General features: G+C 37.9%; 1 protein-coding gene across 1 annotated transcript; it reads right to left on the bottom strand.

The window, feature by feature from the left end:
• Positions 1 to 4: 4 nt before the first annotated feature.
• LOC111873702 lies at positions 5 to 17,677 on the bottom strand. The gene is made up of 9 exons (XM_023868637.2): positions 17,598 to 17,677; positions 16,012 to 16,223; positions 14,656 to 14,795; positions 13,571 to 13,741; positions 12,408 to 12,618; positions 11,466 to 11,602; positions 9,927 to 10,066; positions 9,187 to 9,479; positions 5 to 8,479 (listed from the first exon to the last, which is right to left on the bottom strand). Exons 1-9 carry the CDS (start codon positions 17,613 to 17,615, stop codon positions 733 to 735), a joined length of 9,069 nt encoding a protein of 3,022 aa, XP_023724405.1. The 5' UTR covers positions 17,616 to 17,677; the 3' UTR covers positions 5 to 732.
• Positions 17,678 to 17,883: the final 206 nt, after the last annotated feature.

The raw sequence follows: 17,883 nt of genomic DNA, 5'->3' as shown, positions 1-17,883 counted from the left end.
ACCTGCTGCCTCCATCTTCAGGGTATAAGATGGAGACAATAAATTTCTCTGAAATATTTGTATGTGGAGGCAACAGTTCTCTTAATGCTGGTTCCTCTGTACCAAACTACATAGCACCACATCTCAGATGATGATCTGAATACTCATTACTGCAAGAATTTCAAATCTCCAAAACTATGGGTACTATGCAGCAACACACCGAGCTGTCATGATATACGGTGGGCGTGGAACAACGTTACCTGCGTTCTTAATCAGAGCACAAGATGCAGGTTTTGCCACTTTACTGAAAATATGTACACAAATATCTGTAATGTGGTGGAGGAAAGGTTTATTTCAAAATAAAAAAAAAGTTGTAATCAAATACTGGGATTTTTATTAACAAATGTTTTTAACAATGATAAAATGACATGGACAAATTATTATTATTATTATTATTATTATTATTATTAATACAAGTTGAAATTATTCTCTAATAATACAGAATGAAAATATTGCTGGATTAATTTACATTTAGAAAGGCAGTAAACCTTTTACATAAACTACAAAATAAATCAAAGGTTGGAACTACTTCTTCATTGTCTGACAAAGTATTCATAACTAGCTACCGTAATGGTCACTATAATTACCATTCCTTGAGAACCATTTGCCTGTTATAAATTCATCATATGCTTTTCAAGTAATTGTGAGCATTAAGTATTATACATATCTACACATGCCAATTACCTAATTATGTCAGTACCTAAAATAGTTCCATGGTGAAAGTTTATGAAAGAACCTAACAACATGATCAGCTACATTTTTAATGAATTTGTGAATATGCCCTGTTGTTGTAATTTGTTTATTTTCTTCTTGATTTTTGTCATTTCTCTTTTTCCCTTTGGGTGTTTCTATATGCTCAGTGTTCTGGTCCATAATAACTAAATATCCTGAATTTTCCTTAGTATTTGTAACTGTTTCTAAATCTCCAGGCTTTTGTTCCGAAGCAGTAATACTCTTCATGCTTCTGAATGGATAATTAAATTCATCTTTTGGATGGGTCTCTGAAATTAGAGAACTTTCCTTGTTCCACTTTTTAACATTTGGTTCAGTGACATACTCAGTGTCTGTGTTGGTCACAACATTACGAGACATTGGAAATTTCGAAACATCTTTTAATTCTGTTGCAGTCTTTGGTGTTTCTTCAGCAGTAATGGTAGTATTATTAGATAAGGATGTTTTTGAAATTTCTGTAGATTTACTGCTAATATTTGGAAACTCCCCAAGTATTACACTAAAGATATCCTTGCTGGCAGGACTTGTCTCATCAGAAGGACTGGATCTGTTGCCTGTTTTGTTTACAGGGTTAAAGTATTCAATGCTGGGAAGTTCTTCACTGCTTGCTGCTAAATGTTTATTCTTAGGAAGATATAAATACTTCCAAATCTTTCTGTGTCTTGGTGCATAATTACTGTTCAGAACATGTTTGTGTAATTCATAAGGAATTATTTTTGTTTCAGTGATGTTTTGTTCATTGTCACCATTGTTTCTATTGCTTTCAAGCTTATATTTCACAAAACTGTCACTGGTTCTAAATCGTCTGTTAATCTCATTTGTCTGGAGATTTACGTCTTCTGATATTTCATTAAGAGCATCTTCTAGCTTATTATTTCCTGTGTCATCATCTGTTTCTACATTAATGATATCATTTAAATAATTACCTAAACTTTCAAGATGTGACTGATCTGCTGCTCTCTTCTCATGTGAGACTGGTTTCAGATCTTTGGATGCATAGTCTGAGATCAGTTTATCATCTCTTACATAAAGACTGTTGGCAGGCATACTATCTGAATTATATTTGAATTTCTTCATGTCAGATAATATGTTATTTTCAGATGTCACATTTGAAAAAGATAGTGCTTTACTCCCTGGCATAATGACATTGATGTACTTGTTGCCATTCATATTATCTTCAATCTCAGAATTGTCCTTATTCACCAATATTGATGAGTCAAGTAAATCATCACTAAATTTATCCTTGAATTGGTAAGCTAATGCACGTTTTGATCGTATAGGAACAATGTGTGAGTTGCCTGATCCCGGCATTAACTCAGAGTTTGTGCCCAAATCCTGTGTTACTGATTGAAGTGTTATACTGTGTGCATTTTTTCCAAACATATTGTTTTTAGAGACAGCACTGTCTTTTTCAATGTCTTCCATAGTTTTTAGTGTTCTCATTGTTGTTGGGTTCACTTCATCTAGTACATCATTTAATGACTGAGAACTCTGAATTATTTTATTTGAAGACTTAAAATATTTCCCTCCAGATTTCTTATTTTCATATTTTGATCCATCTATATTCATACCATTTTCTTGCCTTTTGTCCCAGCCAGCATCAGTTTTATTCAGTTCTTCTGGAAGATGATCAACTTTCAAGGTTATTGGATGGTTTGGGTCAGTTTCTTCACTAACTGGCATCAATGACCCTCGTGTGTTCTCAGCATCCTGTTCTTCCCACTTTTCACTCAGTGAAGCATCATCTTTCACTTCTGGTCTCATAATAGAACGCCCATAGTCACTCTTGGCAACCCGCAATATAGGTGACATATCTGTTTGTTCCCTCATTAACTCTCCAACATCATCATCAGCTTCATCTGTTTCCAAATCAAAAATGAATTGAATATCATTTTCACTGATTGGCATATTTTTGGACTGTTTCATCATAGGATATTTTTTAAGAACAGATCTTGAAATAAGAAATGGTAATGACAATTGTTTGATTTCTACATAATGACCTTGTGAAGACTCATCTTCAGCCCCTCTTTGATCAGGACTGGAATTTAAAATGGTTTCTTGAGAGACATTTTCTTTGCCAGAATCCCTCTCTTTACCTTGCCCTTCTTGAAGCAAACTTTCTACATACTTTTGTTTAGGACCCATGTCATAAAACATGAAAAATGGGCTGGTTGCAGAATTTAAAATTTTAGATTCTTCAACCAAAGCTTTGCCTTCATGGTTGGGAACATGAACTAATTCACTTCCTGAAACATAATTCCTTGCTAGGATCTCGGTTTCTGAATCATGTGGAGGTTTGTAAACCTGCTGACTATCAAATGCTGGTATCTCAACATCCCTCTGATCCGTTACCATGGCCACTGGAAGGAACACCTGTTCCAGCCAACTGTGTGTATCTTGAGGGAAGTGTTTGTCATTTCTTTCTTGTTTGTGTGAGCTCAGATCACTGTCAGTCTCTCTAACATTCTGTGATCCAAGTGAAGGATTATCTCTGTTACTATAACCCTTTCTGTCTTCATTTCTGATAGACATTAGTGGATGAAACTCTGTGGATTCAGTGTCAGACATTAGTGGCTCTGTATTTTCATCTTGTGTTGTGTCACGGCGCCTTATATGATGTGGCAGTTTCAGCTTTCCTTCTGTAGCCATAACCTTCATTTTCAGAAAGTCTTCCTTAAGTTTAGCACGTTGTGCTGCCAGAAAATGAAGCCTTTCTAGGCGTTTCTTTTCCAGTTCTGCTTTAATTTTTTCTGTCTTAGTGACTGTAGGTAGCTGTAACTTTACATGGTCACTTGCATCATCTAGAACATTGTCAGACATTAGTGACTCTGTATTTTCATCTTGTGTTGTGTCACGACGTATTATATGATGCGGCAGTTTCAACTTTCCTTCTGTAGCCATAACCTTCATTTTCAGAAGGTCTTCCTTAAGTTTGGCACGCTGTGCTGCCAGAACATGAAGCCTTTCTAGGCGTTTCTTTTCCAGTTCTGCTTTAATTTTTTCTGTCTTAGTGACTGTAGGTAGCTGTAACTTTACATGGTCACTTGCATCATCTAGAACATTGTCAGACATTAGTGACTCTGTATTTTCATCTTGTGTTGTGTCACGACGTATTATATGATGTGGCAGTTTCAACTTTCCTTCTGCAGCCATAGCCCTAATCTTCAGAAGATCTTCCTTAAGTTTGGCACGATGTGCTGCCAAAGCATGAAATCTTTCTAGGCGTCTCTTTTCTAACTCTGCCTTAATGTGATTTGATCTGGCTAATGAAGATGGATGTAAACTTGTATGAGCATTTGCCTTATCCACACGATGAATATGTGACTTTTCTCTTCTAGGTGAAATCGGTGTCAAGTGACCAGTATGCTTAGCATTCCTTACAAAGGCAGCAGAAACATCTTCATCATCTGCAATGTAATTTTTCGCTAGATTTTCTAACTTGCCATTAGTACCATCCGTCTCCTTTTCATCAGATGAGACTGCAACGTTGCCTTTCATAGAATGTGGTATATTTTTCAAACCTCCTTCAGCACCTAGCATATGATGCTGCTTCTGAGCTCCATTCTTTATCTTGAATTGTTCAGGAACGTTGTCAACAGTCTGTGTCAAGCCATGATTGTCTGGATCACCATCCGCTAATGACTGCTGTGCACTTCTGGAACCCCTGATGTTATCTGTTATTTTAAATACTTCATCTTCTGCTTTCATTACTTTATCATGAACATTTTTCGAATTCAGTTTGAGAGCATGGCTAGACTTTGGCACATTTGTACCAGTTCTGTTACTGTTGGAATGAATATTGCCTTTAATACCATCATTAACTGGTAACTTGTTCATAACAATTCTTACTTGAGATTCAGATGGTTCTGTGGCTGTAGCATCAGAGCTGTCACTATTAGTCTTGCTGTTTATAGGAGAAGTCTGCTTAGGAGCTACATCATTTGATAATGACTGAAATGAAACAGTGTTTCCAAATTGTGTCTCAGCCACTTCTGGAACTGTTTCACATTTACCTTCTTCTGAAGATGTTTTACCTTTTACAGGTCTCTGTTTTCCAGCCTCCAAAGGTATTTTCACATTTTCTATTTCATTTCTTTGCATAGTTTCCTCATGCGACAACCTCTCCCTTTCTCCATCATGCTGAACTTCTTCCCTGAGGCTTTCCTTTTCTGGTTCTTGCCCTTCTGATGAGTGCAGCCGTCTGTGTTCACTCTGATTTATTTCTTGATTCTGAGTCCATTGTGATTCATTTACACCTGGCACCGATACTGTCATTTCCTCATTAGATTTTTCAGTAACAGACGCTGGAACCAAGTCATGCAGTGTTAAGGCACTTCTTTGTTCTACTTTTAAGAGTTTTCCATCTTCTTGAATGTGGTTGCTTTCAGCTGCATGTTGAAATTCAACCATTTTCTCTGGTGTGCCCACTTTAAATTCTCCATTCTTTTCCATTTTTTCACCAGTCTCAGCTGTGTTCTTTATATTCTTACTGGGCGTTTCTTTCATTGAAATTAAATCATTCACTCCAGCATCCACTTTTGTAGGACGGTGCTGCAGATTGGTGTGTGTTGCAACAGCCTTGGGTAACCTAATGACAGCAGTTCCTGGGTCCTGATACAACTTCATGTTTAATGCATCGTCTTCAGTCTTGTGAAATTTTTTGGCCCCATCCACATCTGTTGTAATATTCGTCATTATCAAATCACCCTCATCAGCACCTACCTTTGTACTGCCATTAATGGTGATGTCATCGGATGGTTTATACATGGGGCTGGTACCAGTAACTTGTTTGACATATCCATCATTTTGCAGCTGTCCTGATGCCATGTAATGTAGTGATCTATTGTTAAGAACCTTACTGTTTGAAAGTGGTCCTTTAGACTCTTGATGGTTATCCCTATCCAGCGACATACCATTCATTTTTTGTTGTGGATTTTTATTAATTTCTTTAGACAGATCCTTACATTCTTTGTGTACACTGCCACTGCTTCCTTCACATTCCTTTAAAGTGATATAATTTTCTGCACTGTCACCTTCTTCTATCTGTTTATTATTTCCTTTGTTTGATTTCACTGTGTTGTTCCATTGTAGAGCTTCATTCGAGCTAATTATCTTAGCTGTGGGTACATTTTGGGAAGCTGTTTCCAATTGCTTGTTCTCTTTGACATCTCGAGCCTTGATTTGTAATTTAGCATTGGTCAGATCGGATACTGTCTCTAATTCTGTGTCTTTATTCTGAACATCAGTCTCCTTTTGTCCGTTTTCTACAGATGTTACCAGCACTGGCAACTGTGGTGCCGCATCTCTCCTCACTCGATATCTAAGTTCCCTGTTGCTTGCAGGTTGTCTCATTGTGGCATGATACCTTTGCCATGATTTATTTGCCTTTATCTTAGCTTCAGTTGCTTCCTCCTCTTCTTCATCTATTCCTGACCTCTCCTCAGATTCACTACTTGTTACTACTTTTCTTGAATTTTGCCTCATATATTTGTTGGATTCTTCTCCGTCTTGCTCCTCAAATAACACATTATTTTGTGTTGCTCTTTGTCCAGTTGTCCTGTATGCATTGCTTGGTCCTCTTCTTGATGATTCCTTTCTGTAGCTTGGATTAATATTTTCTGTCAGTGTCTGTCCTTTCATTGTAGCATCTGATTCACTGCCTTTGTAGACTTTGTTGTTACTTACATTCTGCTGAGAATGATATGGTGTTCTTTCATATTTTCTTTTCTTAGAGTAAGTCTTCATTACTTTTTCTTCAATGTCATCATCATTGTGGCTGGAAGAATCAATTTCCTCATGAGATTCCTGAGTTTTATGAAGCGTCTCTTGATTGTGCAGCCTTGACTTGACATTGTACTTGTGAGATTGTGTTCGAGGTTCTGATTCACTTTCAACATGTTCATTTCTATCTTTGGATCTCCTCTGAGACAACTTTTGTGTGACACTGTTTTTGCTTGTCTGCTTGGAATAGTTTCTCCTGGTATCTGAACTACTATCATCTTCATCACTGTTACCATAAATAACTCGATGGCTTACTTTTCTGGCCCTGCCCTTAGACTGTCTTGTAGTACCCTGTGATGCACTGGTTGACGCATGGTTCAAAATTTTATCATAGCTGTCTTGATCATCTTCCTCTGAGCTCTGGTTGGTATTCTTAGAGTTTCCTTTTCCCTGCCTTCTTGTTCTGAAAATGCGTGAACCTTCTTTGTAGTATTCTTTGGCATTGCTAGGATTATTTTTATCATGATCTTCAGTAGCTGTTCCCATAATTTTGTGGCTTCTTCTTGTAATTTCAACTTCTTCCACTGGTACATAACCATCATCATCATAATCATTATTATGTAAACTATGATCATTAATGGTTGCTTTCTTTGTTTTTACAGTATGAATAGAAGAATCAGGATTTTCATTTATATTGTGAGCCATCTTTGATATTACTTCATCACTGTACTCACTCTTTCTTTCCTCAGCCTTTCTGCTATTACTCATTTCCTTCTTCAAGTCTGTTTTATTTTTCTCTCTTACTTTTCCTACAGTCTCAAAATCTTCCCCTTCATCACTAAAATCTTGTTTGTAAGTCTCAGAAAAGTATTTATGGAGCATGCTATCTGTAGCTGCTTTTGTTTTACGATCCTCTTCCTCTGTTGGGCCCTGTTCCTGAATCACCTTATCATCATCTTCATCATCACCACTCTGTTCCTCTTCTAGTTGACTTGATTTTATTAATACAATGGATTCAGCTTCAGAAAGCTCAGTACCATAACCAACAAGCTTTTCGTCTGCAACACCTCCCGATTTCTGAAATATTTCAAAATATTCCGCGGGTCCATGAAAATATTCTAGTTCAGGTAAGACATTTTCATCCTCCTCATACATGTTCTCATCTTTGTCTATGTAATCATAATCACGGTTACGTTCATCAGATGATTCACCACTCTGTCGAATATAAATTGTACCTGCTGGGAATGGATTGACATCATATTCATCAGAACTGAACACCGGAAATCCGTCATTCATATCTTCAAAACTTACATGGTGATGGGGCTCATTTAATATTATGGGAATGTTACCATCCTGTTTTGATGTTCTGGCAAGTTTCTTCAATCTCTCTGCCTGGTTTCTCCTCCGTATTAGGTTTCTTATGCTGACTCCATTGCTTGGTTGGAAGTAGTCAGGCTGTAGCCCTGGTATCATATATTTACCACTCTCTAACACATATCTCCTGTACCGTCCGTGAGCATCCTTGTCTATATCATTCCTTTTCCTCCTAAAGTTCTCACTCTTGACGTTCACATCAGATTCTTCTATGGCGTTTGTATTGCCACTTTCAAAATCATCTACATCTCTGGTAGATTTAGCGTCTTTCATGTCTTTGCTGGAAAATGTAATATTTTTACCCGTTAATCCAGGTTTTTTAGAATGTCGTTTCCTTTTAATTTCATCTGAGTACTGCTTGGTAAATTCACCCCTTACCTCACCTGAATGTACCTGACTGTGATGTGTGGCTTTGCTACTTGCCTCTGATCTGCTGCCAAATGGAGCTGTGAGACACGGTTTTACCTTAACATCAGGAAGTACCCAGAAGCCAATGGAAGCAGGAGGGAGTGTCACAATAATATTCCGTCCTGTGTGATGGATATCTGGAGACAGGACTGGCAACATACCTTCATCCTCAAGATTTAAGGGTTTTCCATTCAGAAGTGTTTCTCTGAAAGAAATGAAAGCAGACAATCCATTATTGCTAGTGGAGCGAATTATGTAAGTGCTGTTGGATGAATCATAGGCAGAACTGTGAGACATCTAGCTGTAAATGAGGTTGGAAAAATGGACTTCCACACCCTAGATTTGAGGTTCTCAGACTGGTGACTCTGAAGAGTATGATCTCCTGGGTTGTAAGACCATCTAGTTAGGAAAAAGCCCATGGACATTTTGGAGGAATATGGACTTCTGCCAAACTACACAGCATTACAACCCAGAACATCCCACTCTTCATACTTCAAATCCATTCATCAAAAAATATTAATTATATTATATTATTAATCATATTAAAATGGACTTTAATAAATATGGTAAGGGGAAGTGGAATAAATTCATGTGTCTCAAGACAGGCACCAGTGACATGCCGTTGGCAATGAACCTTCAGGTTTCATGAAAGGTGGTGAATTTCTTGAATTAGCTAAATGGATATTTTTTTTCAAGATGGATTCTTCTCCATGAGGTTCATTACCATTGGGAAGCGGGACACCTCAATCAGTAAAATGATTTGTTATAGGCTAAAAACTGGGATTCAGTCCCCAGCAGGGCCAGAGAGTCTTCTTCTGGCCACAATACAGCCATCGCAACTGCCTCATCGATTCTACATATAACATTGCATTCTACCCTGGCTGTTTAACCATTCAGTTTTTCTTGCATTACCTTGATTTCTGTCCATTTCCAGCAGATGTTAACAGGTACTGATGCACTTCCTCATTCCTCTGCCCTGTGGAACCAAGCTTCAAATTTATCCTGATCTTGGTGTTCCAGTGGTTGATGCCGAAGCACGTGATGGCCCCATGCTTGTAGCTGACTGCCTCCCCAAACAGCCAAGTTGTGTAATGGTGTGTACAATGGCAGAACATATGAATATGGCTGTTGGTGTTGTAGCTTTGCTTCACATCCAAAACAACTCTCCCAACCAGGGCCTTATGTACCAGCGAGACCCAGTAGTCCTGTGTCAAGGCAACATTATGTCATGTCAGTATGTCAGGGATGAACTAATGCCCTTTGACCAGCAATGTAAATTTGTATTGCATTTAATTCAATTAATTTAGATAATTTAAATTAAATTGTATTAAGTTTTTTATTTTTTATTTTATTATTTATGTTAATTGACTAATGTATGTGATTTTAATTATGTAACTCATGTAATTTATTATATGTATCTGGACACATCTATTATCAAATGGACTATTTCCACATCCAAGGTTTTTTACCTGTATGGATAATTGAAAAATAAAGGAAATGAATGAATGAATGGTTCTTATTTAAGCACAGGAATATTTCTATCTTCTGTCTTCATAATTGAGGGTAGCATATGTTCAGGAACAATTGTCACTTCCAGGTTGTGGTTGTGAACACAAAGAGTAGATGCCTATACCTTGAATGTTGGTACTTACTGGTGTAGGTGTAAAGAGTCCATGGAGGTCAGGCTGCCGCATGATGACTTGCACTCCCATCAGTGCAGCAACCCCAAGCTTGTCTGCCCATGTTAGGGCATCCAGGAACCATCCCTGAGAACTTTCCCTCTGTCCATCTCCTGAAAACAACAGATCCATCAGTTATAGTGTTTGAAACTCAGTTGTCTTGAAGATCAGGACAATTGAGTGCACCAGCCATTCCAATGACAATATTTTCATCTCTTGTAGATTAAAAGTGTACCAGGAACTTTTATTTCCAAAAGCATAGGTTTATATTACATTGTCATGATTTTGTGAGAAGTCTGTTTAATAAACAGTTACATGAAAGAGTAGATCTTAAGTAAACTAATTATCAAATCTTCACACGCTCCCTAATCATGTACTATTAATATATTGGGTGATTCAAGATTCAATATGTCATTATATTCATAATATAACTGACAGATTTAGTTTGTACATTGGCAGAAAATTGATACATATATTGTCAGCTTAACGTCCATTATTTATCATCCATTAATATTGCAACACTCTTCCATTCACTACTCAATTTTAATTTTAGTTTAACATTATACACCTTGACACTACATGTTTCGGCCCCAAATGGCCATCTTCAGGTGTCTTGATATGTTACAAATATTTTATTAAATTATGTTAAAACTGCTACACTGCCTTATTTNACACGCTATAATCCTCTTTTCAAGGTAAAACCAGATAAAACCCTTTAAAGTTTCTATTATACCCACATTATTTTGGTGCACATTATTTCACCTCACACGAGGCGTCATGTCCATTTACATAAATGTATGTCTGTTCAGGGTGTTTTGTCTCAGCAGCTTGCTCCTCACGTTCATAGCCTACTTTTCAGTTTTGACTGCCATATGCCCCTGGGTTGCGTGTTTCCTCCACAGCGTGTGGTGTTGTCTTTACTAGTGCCTAGGCAATATCGACGGATGACAAATAATGGACGTTAAGTTGAACAATTGCAACGGGATGCTGAAATACAGAATCATATATTGTCAGATCTGTTATTAGTATTAGTGAAGAATGTATATCAATACAGAGTGAGCAGAAAGTCATGTCATACTACAGATTTACTTTTTATACAAAATGATAACCTGAAAAACATTTTTAAAAATATATTCATGTGAGAACACAAAAACACTTTAACACAGCATTGATTGCATAACCTGGAGCTGCCTACTAGCTATGTCAGTCTTGTTTGTTAAGCCACCAACAGTAGGACTTACACAACTCTTCAATTGCATTATACCCAATAATGACATAAACAATGTCAGAACACATAGTATGTTAACAGAAACAAAATGAGAATATATGATGATTCACTTATCAGTTCAATGCATCAGAAGTTTCTAATTCCTATGTCCTGAATGGATTACTTGATTGATTCACAGCCTTTGTCCTGTTTAGGATGTGATCCACGTTTCCCAGTGTATAAATGTAAATTGCTTTCTTTGTAAGTCCATGACATACAGTGGAGTTCGGATGTTTATTACTTACCAATCCACAATGGCTTTTTGGTTGCAGATATTTCTAGAATCTTACTCAGCATATCCTTGCCAAATATCAGCTGATCCAATGTTGCTTCCACATCCTCAGATTCAACTGTCAAGTTACTCTTCCGCTGAGTGAATTCCCTGGAAAGAAAATAGCAGAACAGTGTACTGGATGGATATAAAGCAATCCTTATTTTAAAGTTTCATGCAACACCTTTCTTATTATCAAATATGAAGCCCTACAGCATAACTTGTGATCTCTCAATTATTAGAAACTGAAGTTTCAGTACTACTAACGCGAAAGTTTTCTCTTGGATATTCTTCCATAGTAAAAGAGTTCTTGTGCCCAACACATAATATTACTCATACCAGTTAAGTAATAGCTGTTACATAGGCAGAAACTGGAGTAGAGGGTAGATTCTATATCGACAGACAGCTATTGAGAGATGTTATAACTAGAAACTACCAAATTTCATCATAACCCCTTCAACAAAAGTAGTGCTAAATTTCCAGTTATGTAGGACATTGAACACCGTCTGAGGTACATTTGATAATACATGGATTTTGGAGTTGGTTGTACTCCTGCCATCAGGTTATTGGTTGTTGTTATAATAACAAATACAGTTCAATCCCCATTTAATATTCCTTTATTTAAGTCTTCTTCCATGTTTAATCTTCAATTTAAATGATCTATAGTTAGCCATTCCCATATTAAATCACTTACATCAATATTTTCCTCAACTGACATCAAGTTCACTTGTGCCAAAACAAACCATAAACAAGGGATATCACTGTATTGTTACTATTCATGTGTTTGGGATCAGCGACATTGGTGATCTGATTGTTAACAGAAAAGTATGTATTGAAGAGAATCTGGATTCAGTCAGACCTGTTGCCACTAATCTCAGAAATAAAAATATCTACCTAAGGGAAATGAAACACTCACGGGTGCCAAGTGATGCCATCTAGAGCTGAGCCTCCCTCATGAAGGTAGTTGATCAGAAAATCCACATCCTGCTGCTTTTTGAATTTTGTAATGTCAGGTCCTAGGATGAGGGAGTGTCGATACCGTGGGAAGGTATTCAGGAGGTGCCTGAGTTTAGCTACATCTTGCCCAAACTGGGCTGCTGATATGTCCACCCCTAGCTCTTGTAGTTCTACAAAAATAACAGACATTTAATTCTACATTAATAGTGTGTCTGTGTCATGGTATGATTGTTGTTTCCTCAATCATTATTCTGTTCAACTATTTATGAATATTTATAATTTACTTTTCACTGCCATAGTAAAGTTCAATCTATCTTTAAGGCAAGTGTGTTCATAAAACTACCAGGACGGTTCCACATAAAGAAATAAATGTAAAAGAAAGGTCATAAATATGTTCTGCTAATATCCTGTTACAAAATATTCCCCTACAAATGAATAATTACTTAACTGTTCAAGAAATTTCATGTTGATATTATAAATAAATATTCATCAGCATCAGTATAAAAGTCTGGCATAGGACCTTATCCCAAGCTGTAAAACTGCAATGCTTCAGATAGTTACAGACAAAATCCAGTAATTAACTATAATTTCACATGTGGTTCTCTGTGGGTGTGAAACTTGGTCTCTGTGACATTAATGAAGGAACATGGACTGTGGGTGTTTGAGAATGGGGTGCTGAGGAGAATATTTGGACCAAAGACAGATGAAATGATGGGAGGTTGGAGAAGACTGCATAATGAGGAGCTTCATAACTTGTATCCTTCACCAAGTATAATCAGAATGATCGTCAAGGAGGATGAGATGGCAGGGCATGTAGTACAAATGGGTAGAAGTGGAATGCATAGAGGATATTGGTGGGAAAGCCAGTGGGAAAGAGACCATTAAAAGACCAAGATGTAGGTGGGTGGATAATATTAAAATGGAGAGATAGGATGGGGTAGTGTGAATTGGATCGATCTGTCACAGGTAGGGACCAGTGGAGGGCTCCTGTGAACATCATAATGAACCTTTGGCTTCCACCAAATGTTGGGGAGTTTTTAAGTAGTTGCACAACTGGCAGCTTCTCGAGCAGGGCTCAACTCCATGAAGTTAATATAAATGTTATTATGTTGTTTTCCATACCATAACCAAGCTGCCACGAAACATTATAACCCATTTCATTGGAGAAAGAAACAAGATGCAGGCTGTTCCTCGAGTCCCACACACCATCAGATCTTTCTAGGATGTTCAAACACACAACCAGATCCAGTCCAGCCTCACGAGCAAAGTGGTTCAGATCAATCCAGTGTACCTCTGCAATGCAAACAAATAATGTTTATGAGAGTGAATTAATGATAGGGAACATGTATGTAGGGTGATAACAACCGTGTCACTCAAACTACTTCTGCCATATATGAATACTATTTGTACAAGGTGATGAATCTGTCAGTATTGATTTCACTGAAGAGGTTGCTCTAGACTTGTATTCAGGAGGGCCTTGGTTCAAATCTCAGCCAGGACATCCTAACTAAAGTGTTTCATGGTTTTCCTCCATCCCTCTAGGCAAATTCCAAGATAGTACCTTGATTATGCCACAACTACTTCCTTTCAATTTGTTTCGGTTCTCCAGCAATAATTCATCTTACCATCCAGTGCTATGCAGTCTTCACATGGGAAACACCATTAAATAGCCCAGAAAAAGCACCCCCCCAACCTCAATCGTGGGCTCGAAGTATATATCGAGCAAAAAGTAAGCAGAACATCTTAACTCATTGCTTGCTTGGCTTACTCATCAATCAACCCTGAAGATGTACGTAGTATATTCCTCCAAAACATCATCAGTGAACTTCTGCTAGACTACACAGTATCACATCCCAGAAGAAAGTAGTGTTCATTATCAGTTTCATGGTTTGGATCCTTTTGGACCATTCCACCTGCATCATATACGTGTATATCATATGGCATTTTTTCTCCTAACCTGAAGAAGGAAGCAGTAGATTCCTCTGAAATGTTGGTAACCACATAAAAGTCTACAGGGAATCATAACACATAAGACAACAATCTACCATTAATGTAAACCTCAAATAACAGAGGTAATAAAATTCTTTTTAATAGTTTCAGAATTGAAATGCACACACAAAAAATAAGCATGAGCTCTCCATTATGTATTCATTTCCTGTATGTTTGCAAAAACCTATTGAATTGACTGATTCCACTGCATTTTTGACCTGTGATAGTGTAGTTGTCATGAGGAGCTCCATTCATGAGAGACCTCTGGAAATGGTAGTGGTTGCTGTCAGGTCCTGCAAGTCTCAGGTATGCTGGAGCAAGGCCTCTTGCCATGCGTAGGGTCCTCATATTCCCAGAACTAAGAATCAAACATTTGAATCAATACACAACAAACAACTCACTGGACAGAGTTCAGGGAAATATCTTGTAGTTGGAATGGCTATTTCCAGTCAGCAACTTGTGACTGTGTAATACCAAAACTTGCCTGAGTGGTTTACAAATGTATGGAAACAAAATAAATCATGTGACTTTACTTTTTGCTCTGTATAGGTGTGGAAGCCAGGAGAGTGCAATCGGTATAATGATTGGTTACTAGCTCAATAACCAAGGGGTCAGAGTTCAAGTCTGATAGGGTCAAGAATTTTCTGTTCTCCATGTTGTCCAGACCGTCTCTGGGGCTCACCCAGCTTCCTATCCAATGGGAACGGGGGGGGGGGGTTGAAGCGATAACAGACACAAAATTTTGGTCAGAAACCTCCAAGGGAGGAGGCATAGGTACAAATTGAAGGATGTTATTAAAATGGATCTTGGGGGAATCAGGTATGGGAGAATGAAGTGGATTCAAGTGGCTTAGTTTAGTGTGCAAGGGTAATCTTGTGAAGACGATAAGGAATTTTTAGGTTCCAAAAATGTGGGGAATTTCTTAGTGAATTTCTTGACCATCTCAGTAGCTTCTCAGAAAAACACTAAGCAATACTGAAATGAGTTACTTCATTACTTAGTTAGTTTGTTAGTCAGTGGTCTGTCTGCCAGATTAACATAATATCAAATGTCCAGTATAAATATATTGACATATTAACTAAGTGATTTCATGGTACAGAGTCTTCTATGAGCAGTTCATGATTATTCATCTGGTCAAGAAATTGTGTGTTGTTTTGGAATTTCAAGGTTAAATGTCATGTGCACAAAAATGGAGTATAATTCTAATTTTAACACTCATTTTCCTAGTATGTGTAGTAATGTCATCCTTCTATCTACACTTTCAATTGGCCTGGCTCCTTGACATTTTCAACCAAAATTTTATCTGCATTTCATGTTTTTTCCCTGTGTGCTACTTTATCTACCCAAATCATACCTGTTTATTTAATCAAGCTACAAATATTATGTGAACAATAGAATCATGACATGCCTCATTGTGTCATGTTAGGATATTGCTGCTATTGGCCAAAACTATGTTTGAACTATATTGAAAATACAAACAAACTCCATGATTCTAGTCCACAAGCGAACTATACCGACCGAGCGACCGCCGCTTGTCGGCAAAGTTGGATTGACACTATATTGAAAATGCTCACCTAAATTCCTTTCCAAATAACAACATGGCTGGATCAATAGTTAGGCTGAGGAATCGTTCATCGACAACTTTAACTGACTTGGCAGTGTCAACTGAAACTACAACTTCCTCCACTGGCTCGGGTGCAGCCATAACAGTATTGGCCATCAAAACACCTGCCATCACCACAACCACCAAAGGCCACCACAGGCGCCCTCGTCCCATATTGCAACCCTGAAATTCAGAGAGATACATTGCAATATCAGCTCTCACTGTTAACTACGGTGCAAAAGGGTACCACATGTAGGGCATTACTTGCAATTTTCACTCCAGTTTAAGTATGCTAAATAAATGAAGGGTGATAGTGTTTGAATCTGAGTGTGCGCTCCTAAAGAGCTTTTGAATGTCCTGACAAGTCTTCTTGAATCATGAGTAGTTCATGTCACTACAGGTGGGAAATACATAACTTTAGCAACTCCAGTGTGTTGACCGCCTAATATCCAATGTGGTGTTATGAATTGCTCGCAGAATATTTTTCCAGATCTTACTGGTACGCATTGTTCAAAAGTAATTAAACCTTTTTTTGGTATTAGTATACTTAATTGGATAAACATACGGTTTATTCTAACATTTAAGGTTTGTCAAACTGTGGGCCACGACATCTCCAATGAAATTGCAGACTTCTTGGGAATAATTTAAACAGTCCTATCCATGGATACTTTTGACAAGTCAGTAAGGTTAATAAAGGTAAGTTTGGAAAATGTAACTGTAGCCAGCGAAGCATATCATGAGTTTGTTCGTCTTCACCTTACAGCAACATTTTACAGCTTACTGTAAAGCTATTTGGGTTCCTGCTGTCACCGTACAAACTGACAAGGGCCTGCAACAGTGTGCAGAACTGCACATTTTATGGCCTACTGCAGGTGCAGAGAGGCTGTAAAACTGTTTACGTTCCTGTTGTCACCGTACAACCTGACAGAGGCCTGCAACAATGTGCAGAACTGCACTATCCGCTGACCGTCAGAGATGGGATAGTGGTGTAATTTTATGTTTTATTTTACAAGGTCGCGGAATTCCAAAGATCGAGAACCTCTGCTATAATCCTTAAAGATGCTACTCGGCTTGTACATCACGCTGGAACCGGCATGAAGGAACTGCAATAGAAGGTAATGGTATAGCAGTAACACTGTAAACTCGTCTTCGAGATCTGCTTGGTTCGAATCCCATCCGGGCCACCGGATATTCTGACTGGGCTTTTATGTGGTCTTCCTGAGTCCCTCCTGGCAACTTCCTGGATAGTAGTTCGATCAGGCCACGGCCGCTTCCTTTCAAATCCTTTGTAATTCATCTGATATCCTACTATTCGAAGTCGTAACATAGCACACAGAACTAAAGAGACAGAATTAAAATAATCTAACGGTTTTCAGCCTAGACTTCTACTTGTATTACNACTTTATTTCACTGGAATTTGTCTAGTATTTTCAGTAAAAAAAATACGCACAAAGATGAACAACGAGGATTCTCTCATTATATGTTTAATTTATTCACTTCGTTCAAATAAGGCATAACGATTTAGGAAGTTAGGCCTATAGAGACAAGAGCACTCACCTGTAGAGGTGCTGTCATGAAGAAGCAGCTTTTATCCACTTCTGCGTAATTCTGAAATACGTCTTGTCCGCGTTGCAATACAAGTGCTTCTGAACTTGTGTCTGTCCCCACCTCACCATATCAGATCGTCATAACATTCCACAAACTTCCTGAGCTGCTACAGTTTTAATTTTTAGCTGACACACGCAAAACACTTATAAAATAATGGCAAGAAATTACGTATATCTTGGAACGTCAAGCAGAGATTGTATTGATGTGGTCACAGAGTTTGTACCCCTCTCCAGAC

This window comes from Cryptotermes secundus, unplaced genomic scaffold (genome assembly GCF_002891405.2).
Source record: "Cryptotermes secundus unplaced genomic scaffold, Csec_1.0 scaffold8032, whole genome shotgun sequence".
In the NCBI taxonomy this organism is placed as follows: Eukaryota; Metazoa; Arthropoda; class Insecta; order Blattodea; family Kalotermitidae; genus Cryptotermes; species Cryptotermes secundus.
The sequence above is the reverse complement of the archived record's forward strand: the minus strand, read 5'-3'. Positions and strand labels throughout refer to the sequence as shown.

What these genes read in the sequence shown, in the direction of transcription:
- LOC111873702 (XM_023868637.2), bottom strand. An exon ending in TGACAACTACACTATCACAG is followed by an intron (nt 13,742 to 14,655) that starts GTCAAAAATGCA and finishes TTTGCATTGCAG; the next exon opens with AGGTACACTGGATTGATCTG. An exon ending in CAAAAAGCCATTGTGGATTG is followed by an intron (nt 10,067 to 11,465) that starts GTAAGTAATAAA and finishes TGTTGTTTTCAG; the next exon opens with GAGATGGACAGAGGGAAAGT.